This window comes from Frankliniella occidentalis, unplaced genomic scaffold, assembly GCF_000697945.3.
Source record: "Frankliniella occidentalis isolate FOCC.00 unplaced genomic scaffold, Focc_3.1 Scaffold50, whole genome shotgun sequence".
NCBI lineage: Eukaryota > Metazoa > Arthropoda > Insecta > Thysanoptera > Thripidae > Frankliniella > Frankliniella occidentalis.
Window position 1 is genome coordinate 824,101 of NW_026267180.1, and position 9,546 is coordinate 833,646.

General features: G+C 47.1%; 1 protein-coding gene across 5 annotated transcripts; it reads left to right on the forward strand.

Moving 5' to 3' along the window:
• Positions 1-6: 6 nt before the first annotated feature.
• LOC113205151 (uncharacterized) lies at positions 7-9,056 on the forward strand. Of its 5 annotated transcripts, XR_008011124.1 has the most exons (9): positions 7-420; positions 1,730-1,900; positions 2,685-2,849; positions 2,985-3,912; positions 4,068-4,238; positions 7,162-7,329; positions 7,784-7,979; positions 8,247-8,281; positions 8,438-9,056. XR_008011124.1 is itself a non-coding variant. In XM_026420659.2 (4 exons), exons 1-4 carry the CDS (start codon positions 343-345, stop codon positions 3,002-3,004), a joined length of 468 nt encoding a protein of 155 aa, XP_026276444.1. In that variant the 5' UTR covers positions 7-342; the 3' UTR covers positions 3,005-3,501. The 5 variants fall into 5 exon arrangements, 3 of the variants coding, with proteins under 3 accessions (XP_026276444.1, XP_026276443.1, XP_052123324.1); XR_008011123.1 differs by lacking the exon at positions 8,247-8,281; XM_026420659.2 differs by lacking the exons at positions 4,068-4,238; positions 7,162-7,329; positions 7,784-7,979; positions 8,247-8,281; positions 8,438-9,056 and having other exon boundaries at positions 2,951-3,501.
• The last annotated feature ends 490 nt before the right edge of the window (positions 9,057-9,546 follow it).

The following is a 9,546-nucleotide window of genomic DNA, read 5'->3' on the forward strand; positions in this document are numbered from 1 at the left end:
GGCCCTGCCCGCCCCACGGACTCGTCTACCATCCCAGGGGAGACGCTGGCAAGGAGGATGTCGTCGACGCCGTCGTGCCCCGGGCGGGGCCGCCCAGGCCGCAGACCGGGATCGCCTTCTTCCTGCCGCTGTAGAGCATAGGGACGACCTGGCCAGGGATCAGCCAGTGTGATACATCACACAATGGTGCTCATTATAACAGGACGGGATGGCGTCAGCACACGGCATTATATTGTCCAATAAAGTTTGCCCGGCGTGGCCTCGCGCACGCCCCAGTGCGATGTACATGTGCGCTCAGTGAGTCCGCACGCTGGTGCCGCCCATAGTGCTCGCCGCAGTCCAATGGCAACAAGCCTGGTAGAACTGCTTGCAGTCTTTAGCTTGCTCGGCGGAGCTGCAGCCAACCCTTTGAACCTTTTTGTGAGTTTTTTGACATTGCTTTTTTACTTTTTCTCTTCCTTCTCTTTCCCCCCTCATACAATAGCAGCAATAGACTTTGCAGTCGGTGTACTTTTTCGAAAACTGCGGTGTTTTTTGTGTGAATTTCGGAAACTACGACCTGTTATGAACAGTATATTTGTTTTACATCGAGTAAAAATGACATTGCTCTAACTAATTATTGTGATTTTGGTCGGTAAGCCATGACTTCTGACCGTGAGACTGACTGCAGGCGCGCGCATCAGTGTGTCTGGGGTACAGAATCAATTTTGTAAACTTGTGGAAGTTTAGTGAACTTCAAAGAACTTCATTAGGCTTCGATGAAATGCGGTAGATTGCGATAAACAACGGCCGGTGAACTTCGTCGAACATCGAGTGAAGTTCACTTCCACTTCGGTTGTAGGATCTTTATAGGAGACTATTTTCCCTATGTATTTTATGGGGTAAAAGGTATCGTCCTTTGGTGTGTTCTAATTTAGAAACATCAATTCATGTATGAAGTATGAAAATTACAAGGCACGGTTGTGTGATCATTTTGAAAGGCGCGTTGTCCTATGTATTCCATAACTAGACATGTTTTTCAGTTGTGTGAGCGTAGTTTTGAGAACACTTGTCAAATTTACTACACGTTCATTTTAATTCCGTCCAGTGTAGTCCATCACACAAACGAGTCTGCGCATGCGCGCGACTGAGATCCTTTACAATACTGCGCAATAGAGGCGATTTCGAATATGTTTTGGCACCGTTTATTGTGTGTTGGCGTTGGCAGTTTGAAACAAAATAAAGAATGATTGGCAAGCAGGTTAGTCGTCGCTGTTGTTTGTCGCTAAGTTAGCGTCCTTTGCGATGGATTTGTGGTGTCTTCCTCCATGACATCTGCCTGTACACGACGTACACGACGTTCAATGACATGGCGGCATGAACGAGGGTGGGAAATATTAAAGTCATAGTAAAGTTATAATGGCGCTCATTTTTGCAATGCAATTATCGCACTTATTGTGGTGAAGTAATTTAGAAATTAGGTGAATCCGTTACTTACCGTTTCGTAACTGCTGCCAAGTTCCGCAAATGCAAGCTCTTAAGGCGCCTGGCAGATAGGCAATATCTTGCCTGCAGTGCATGCATGCACCGCGGGGTGGCCTACCCTGAGCTGGACAGGCGCTGAGCTCCCGTAATTTGGCTAATGTACCTGAGGGAAACGGGCAGACTTTCTGGACTATCCCTAAACATCTTTCTAGGCGCATACATACAGAAAGATTAGCGGCCTAAATATTTGAAGCAAATCTTTCAGGGCCCGTACTCGGTTTACGCCGAGAAAGGGTACCCATGTGGTCCGAAAGAGAGCAGCGGGAAGATGAAGCTAGATCTGAAAGCAACCAGAGTCGACATGAGAAAGCAGAACGCGTTGCAGTTGATCACAGTCAGCTTCAACACGACAACGCCGCTTGTCGACGAAATGTGGGTGAGTAGACTATGCCATAATGCGCGCTTCAGATTTGGCTGTTGAAACGCACCACAAAGAAGTCAGTTACAAAACTCTCAGAGCAAAGATTTGACCTAACGAGCTTCTTGACATCGAAGTGGCATGAAAGTAATACCCTGCGGCTCAAATTATTAGCGGAGCACGCTTCGTCCCCACGGCGCTTGACTCCATGTTTTTCGAGCAAGGAAGCAAGGACTTATTGGCATACTGTAGGACGCTAGGCCGGGGTTGCTGCCCACCGGCCTGGCTGTGCAGGAGGTGAACGTTGGGCGGCCTACCTTACGGCGCACCCCGCTACAGCCGCGCCGGCTACCGCGGTCGAGACTCCATCATTTTTTCCGGATAACTGTGCGGTGTTTCCAAAGGAGCAAAGACTGGCGCGGTTTGGACATCGTGTAAGGCGACATCACGATCAATGACTTGTCAAGTGGGGGGCGAAATATGAACTGTGCAAAACAGTCAACACTGTTCCTACAAAGCATTCGCTTTGCAGAGCTGTGAAGTATTTTGCTCCTTTGTAACTACGAAGCATTTACTTCGCAATTACAAAGTGATGCTTTGCAATTGCGAAGCAATGAAAACGCTGCAAAGCATCGCTTTGCAATTGCAAAGTGTCACTTTGTAATTGCAAAGCATCACTTTGTAATTGCGAAGGAAATGCTTCGTAGTTACAAAGGAGCAAAATTCTTCGCATGAATTTAACCGTGAAATACAGCGTTCTGAGTAGAAGCTCGACGTTCTTCATGTCCCTGTCGGCTTCCAGGGTAGGGCCCGCATTGACGGTTACTCAAACGGCGAGTGGAAGCCGAACGCGCTCTTGTTCGCCTTCCAGGACCATGGCTGCTCCAACCTGCGCACCCACATCCCGCAACTCTTCAACGCCCTGTTCAAGAAAGAGGGCGAGGGGAAAGAGTGCTCCGTCCGACCAGTAAGCAGGCAACAACTTGTTGCAACAATACTTGCGTCCGCTCACGTTTAGTGTGCAAAGATAAAATGGTTTAAACATTTCTAAGAGATCGCTCCTGTCAGATGGGACTGGGCCGCGCGCCTATTTCATTTCCAGGGCGTGTACACCGTGGTTGACGAGCCAATGAACTGGACCTTCCCCAAGTTCCCCGTGCTGCCGTACGGGTTCTTCAGGTTCCACGTGACCGGGGGTGTCGGCGAGGACGTGTACGGCTGCCACAACGTCGAGGGCCGGGTCGTCCCCAGAAAGCACGGATGATTGTTTTATCTCTTTAATGAATATTCCAATTTTCCTATACGGCATAAATAATATAGAAGCTCTTAAATTGTTAAATAAACTAACATGCAGCACTTTCTATCCCATGGGCGTGTAAAGTTAAGTACGCTCACACGAGCAATGTGCGGTGCCATATACTAAACGAAACGACTTCGAATTGAAAATAATTTTGCAGGATTGCACTCTTCTTAGTCCCTCCTCTCTGAAAATCTATGGGTTTGTCAATTTTCGCGTCATTTTGCCTCTCACCAGGACGCTCATCTCACGTGAAACGCTCACGCGTGCTTAACTTTACACGCCCCTTGTGAACATAAGTGTAAGCTTAAATGAAGTGTGACTAGGCTTGTTATTGTGGGCTCACCTTCCTGGACTAACCAAACGTGCGAGCCGGTTGCCCACCTGCAAGAATAACTCTCAAACAATTGTTTTTTAATCGCGATAAAATACCTTCTGTTTCCGTGAAAGAGTTACCGGAAACTGCTCCTGATGACAAAGCCAAACATCGTGGTTAGATGAGGGTCATGCCATTTTTTTTTGTGACGCTCGCTGATGTGTGCCGTTGATCAGCCCATGAGTCCAGTGTGTCCGCACACGCCGTCTGCGTCCTCTGCGCGACCCGCCCACCATGGCTGCATGCGGGAGGCTCAGGCCAGAGGTGGTTCAGGTTAGGTTGGCAACGAGCCTGTTGCAGCTGTCCGCCGCCTTGAGCCTTCTCGGGCCAGGAGTCTCTTCCAGCTCGACGGGGTTTGTGAGTATTTTAGTCGTTCCTATTATTGCAAACAATGTAAGTTGCTCTCTCTATGTATACACATTAATACTTTCTGTGCCTTTTCGACAAAGTTCTATGATATTAAAAAAATAAAGGCACGCGGCGCTAAGATATTAACTGTGAAAATATTTCAGGGAACATATTACGCATACGCTGAGAAATTTTACAATTGTGAACCCAAAGAGGCAAACGACGCGACGGTAATACAAATGGCTGTAACAAAGTATAATGTGAATAAGGCGCATGTACCGCAAACACTAACGGGCAACGTCACCTTGTTGAAGCCATTCACTGACAAACAATGGGTAAGTACAGGCTGTAATTTGAGACCTGATCAGGCAATACCAAAGGGTTCTAAATGACGTCAATCGGCATTAAAATGAGGTGAATTAATGTCACAATGAAGCCCGGAAATGATTATAGAATACTGCAATGCACCTACCCTATGAGAAATTATCAATCCAAAAGACATCAATTTGACGTACATGACGTGATTTTGACGAAAACTTGTCCCGTGATTTGATGATGTTTTGACGAATTTACGTCAAATTGATGTATTTTTAATTAATCGTTTCTCACTGGGTAGCCGTTACAACCCGCCCCCTTCCCCCCCAAAAAAGGAATACTAAAAAAACAAAACATAAACAAACATAAACATAACTCATATAAATCAAGGCGAAGGCGAGTCTTGCGCTATTACAAATTTGCCGGGCTACCTGGGCTACTCTGAGTCGGTTTTGGGCATTCCCCCACAGTGCATCGTGTTCTACAAGTAGTCATGCAAATCACCCGTTAAATCTAACATATGAGTCGCTGTGAGTATCCACTTTCTCAGCTTTGAACCGCCAGAATTTGACATGAAATGCTATTTCCAGGTGGGATTCTATCCCAAGACCTTTCAATCCCAGTGGTAACTTGCTAGCCCCTGATCCACGTGGCACAGGCTTACGTGCCTCTAGTGGTTTAACACGTTCAGTGCCACACGACCACCATGTTTCCAAATAGCTAATTTTAAGTTTTAATTTCTCAAACCCTGGGGGTTGATGCTAGACCAAAAATATGTCTGGCCTAGGGGTGTCTCGGGTAGACAATCAAAACCCCGCCTTTGGCCTGTGGATCGGAGATAAAGATACGACCGGTAGGTGTCCATATGGCACTCAAGGTTTTGTATTGGACGACAACATGATGGTCGTATGGCATTTCAAAGACACAGGGCTTACGACCTCTATGTGGTCATTTGGCACGAACGGGCAGTATTTCTTGCAGGGAACCTGGCCGCGACTTACCCCGACCTCGGAGTGGTCGTATGGCACATGGGGACTGTCGTTATACGACCAACTTGTGGTCGTATGGCACTCAGGGACTGGGGGTATACGACCACCGTGTGGTCGTATGGCACTTGGCACCATGAAAGGTACGACCACATGGTGGTCGTATAACTGAAGGTCCTAAATGCCATACGACCACACGGTGGTCGTAGGCAGATGTCGCTGAGTGCCATACGACCACACGGTGGTCGTAGGCGAATGTCGCTGAGTGCCATACGACCACACGGTGGTCGTATACGACCAGTCCCCAAGTGCCATACGACCACACGGTGGTCGTATGCCACCAGGCCCGAAGTGCCATACGACCTCTCCGTGGTCGTGGCAGTCTCTGCCGGGCTCTTGGGCAATGTTAGGCGCTTGAATGCCGCACGACCACACCAGAGGTCGTGCACTTTTTGGCACCCTTGTGCCGCACGACCACCGTGAGGTCGGACACTTTTTAAATTAAAAATGGCCTGGCACTGAACGTGTTTTAAACTCATGTTTACATAACGTAAACATGACAAATTCTATCACTGTGCAAAACAGTCAAATATTCGTCACATTTTAGTCTTGGTCAATAAGTGGTCAATTCCAAGTCACAATGTAGCTGCTGTGACTTGTTTGATAAAAATTAGGTCAATATTTTGTCAGTTTGATGTCTTGACCAATCTCTGTTACTTGGGAATAATGAGGAATGCAGGTAGAAAAAGCAACAAAACTGCTTTATGTATGACTGCGATCCAAGCTAAAATGCGCATTTAATATGCAAAAAGCGCTTAAAATGCGCCTAAGCCGTCTAAAATTCGCGTTTTAGATTGGACATATAATGCAGTCATGATGCAGTTCTGCTACCAGGGTAGCCCCATTGAGCAATGCAATATCAGACCGATATCGGAAAACGATGTCAGACATAAGAAATTTGTCGGTTTTCGCATCAGATTGATAAAAATGTGGTCTTGAAATTGACACGTTTCTGATAACTGATATCGTTCTGCTGACATCAGTCTGACATTTCATTGCTCACTGGGGCGTCCTCTCTGATACAACCTACTGTGATAAATGGTGGAAACGGGTGCAGGAAAACCTTTCATGGAATAGACGATGTCGTACTATTGAAATTAAAAATTTACAAGCACTGTGTTTCGCAATGGAATAGAACGACGATCATGGGAGATTGTATTGGGTGTCCAGGCCAAGACATGACAGTACGTTGGGTTGCCGTTGCCTATGCACTGACTGCGGCTGCAGGCTGCAGGCGCGGGGCGGGTGGCGGGGGAGTGGTGGGGGATCTGCCACTCCACCACCACCCACCCCACGCCTGCAGCCCCTGCAGCCAGTGAATAGGCAACCCAACGTACTGTCATGTCTCAGCTTGGACACCCAGTACAAGTATGACTCATTTTCCTAGTGAGAAATTATCAAAACTATACCGTTTCGACGTCGATTTCACCATTTTGACACAGTTTCAATGACAATTTTTCGGTGTCGATTCAACTGCTATTTCTCACTAGGAATGGTCACAAAATATATCGAAAATATTTTTCACAGTGCATGCAAAACTAGTTTGCTCATTTGGTCAACGCTATTTGATTTGGCGCAACTAACGGAGACGTTTGAGACATCCCCGAGGACTTCGGCCTATTTTCCCACAGTTGCCCCTTCGTGAAATCCCAGTTGTTTCAACAGTGTGTGGAACTCAGCCAGGTTCTGATTCTTTTGAATCAGATGTGCCTGTTGTCCATCCAACAAGAGTGGCACGCGAGTACTGTTACAAATTATTTTACACCAGTGCACTTTTTAAAGGGACATGCCAACATTTGAACCCGTGTAGAATTTCAGCTCTCTGCGACAAAGGCTCGCACCTCGCGCTCAAAAGTTTTTGGTTTCCACGAATAACAAAACCCCTGGCGGCTTCCAGGGAAGGGTCCGCAACGACGCGTCCTCCAACGGTGGGTGGAAGCCAAACGCCCTCGTCTTCCCGTTCAAGGACAAGGCTTGCTCCAACTTCCGGATGCACATACCAGGCCTTTTCCGGGCCTTGTTCAAGACGGAGGCCGAGGACCAAAAGGAGTGCTTCGTCCGGCCCGTGAGCAGCCATATTGACGCATTCTTCTCGTGACTTGCACAGCAAATCCAAGTGTACGATTGTCGCACACCTGCAGGTGAGTGAAAAAATTCACTCGTCTGCAGTTGTGCGACAAACTTCCTACACACCTGCGGCTGTGTGAATAACTATTCACCCACTTGGGCTGAGTAAATGGCTACCTTTCCAAATGTATGAATTTTAATTCGCTCCAGTACAACTATGTGTGAATATTTTGTCGCACACCAACCTACAGGTGTGTGGACATTTTGTCGCTCACCTGCAAGCGTGTACATTTTTCACACACGTGTGTAGGTGTGTGACATTTGTACACTTGGATTTTCATGGAAATTCTGTACACGATTACACAAATTACCGGTTAAATCACTTGTGTTTTACAGTGCAATGTATACTTGATAGTTGGGCAAGGCGATGTCAGCGCTGTTCTGACTTGCAGGGCGTGTACAGCGTCAACGAACCGGTAAACTTTACCTTCCCTAAGTTCCCTGTGTTACCTTATGGGTTGTACCGGTTCCACTTGACCATCGGCGAGGGCGAGGAGACAGACGCCTGCATAAACGTAGATGGACGACTTGCCCCTAGGAAGCACAAGTACTCATGACTACACAGCCATGGATATAATCAACTCTCAGGTCAGTTGTCAATCCACTGGACATACAGGAGTATGACTATCACCTGCACTGGAAACGCAAGTTTGTGTGAATGTCACACACCAGTAGGTAGGTGTGTTAACGCAAATTCGTACACTTGAGAAGTAAAGGTGTGAATATAACTTTGAAATTCACATACTTCTCCATGTTTACACACTTACAAGTGTGCGACGTTCACACACTAGGATTTTCGGTGTGAATCAATTAACTCTGTTTTAAACGAGCGACAACTTATTCACACTGTTTCAGGTGACCGCATTGCATGGCGATTCCCACTCCGGTAGGTCAGCAAGATTGACATCCTTCGCAAGTGAACGAATTGATTCACGCGATATGCGCCTTTATTAATACCCGTGTCGTGTCCATAGACCAGGAAGGAAAAGTTCTCAAACTTCTTGCTGGAAGCTGTTTCTAACTCTATGAATGTGTTACCTTTGCAGGGTACAGTTGTGGTGTCGATACTGTGACCTCATCCTGACTCTGACTGCGGTGGTGTCGCGGGCCGCGTCGTGAGCCGACTGCCGCTCATTAGAAGCGCCTGCGCAATGAGCGCGCACCCTCACCCCCTCAGCCCCATACTAGCACTTTACTGGGTACCTATTTATACATAGGACGAGTAACACTCACGAACAGTAACACGGCGAGTTTGTTAAGTTGCTAGGAAGATCGGGGCAATTCCAGGAGAAATGGCCAATCATGTCCGTCCGTCACGCGATTTGTGAGCGACTGGGAGGCGCAACATTGTTTTACAAAACATGTCCTGACTCCCCATCTCAAGACGCGTCCAGTGATGTTTTGTACGAAGCCGTGGCACCACTCTCAGTCACTCACAAATCACGTGCCGTGCGGACATTGGCCATCGACAGTTAGTCATTTTATTTTGCTAAGAAAACGAAAGTTCCCAATTACTTCCAGAGAATTATCTTTATTACTGTTCTCACAAAATTTGCGAGTAACTACTGCTCTACAAAGTAGTTCGTATCTTCTTAGAAAAATGTTAGTACAGGGCTGAGAGTGAGCAAACATCAACAAAATAAATTTTAAAAAAATGTGGTGATACGAGATCAAAAACTTTATCCTTGTGGATACCTTCAACAAACTACGGCGTCGATTTTGTCGTCGTCGAACAAATTGTGAACACCTGTACATAATAATAGTGTTGAGAGGAAGGTATAAGGAAGAAGTGCATGCAATGCACCAGCAGCGTGCGTATGCAGGAGCAGGACTGCCTCCGACATACGAAATACAAGTAACCCGCCGTCAAATGTCGGTTCACGTGCAGTTAACGTGTATCGTGTAATGTGTTTGTGTAATGCAGCCAACGTTGTAAACAATAATACGAGAGGGCCGCGCACTTTTTAAGTGCCCCCAATAAATTTTCGTTTTGTACTCCTCCCTCCCTGTTGCACTGAGCGCCGGGAACCTGCAGGAGAGACTCCTCAAGCAGTTCTTTTTACGGCTTTATCGTGGAACTGGTATTGGGAAGGAGGGGAGGGCGAGCTGACGAAGCCGTCTGAGCAGCAGGCCAACCAACCCCTGACCGCCTCCT

Bases quoted from the DNA above. Each gene is read 5' to 3' on its own strand.
- LOC113205151 (XM_026420658.2), top strand. From the start codon at position 343: ATGGCAACAAGCCTGGTAGAACTGCTTGCAGTCTTTAGCTTGCTCGGC. The intron at 1,901-2,684 runs GTGAGTAGACTA...GTCGGCTTCCAG, and splicing joins CGCTTGTCGACGAAATGTGG to GGTAGGGCCCGCATTGACGG. The intron at 2,850-2,984 runs GTAAGCAGGCAA...TTTCATTTCCAG, and splicing joins AAGAGTGCTCCGTCCGACCA to GGCGTGTACACCGTGGTTGA.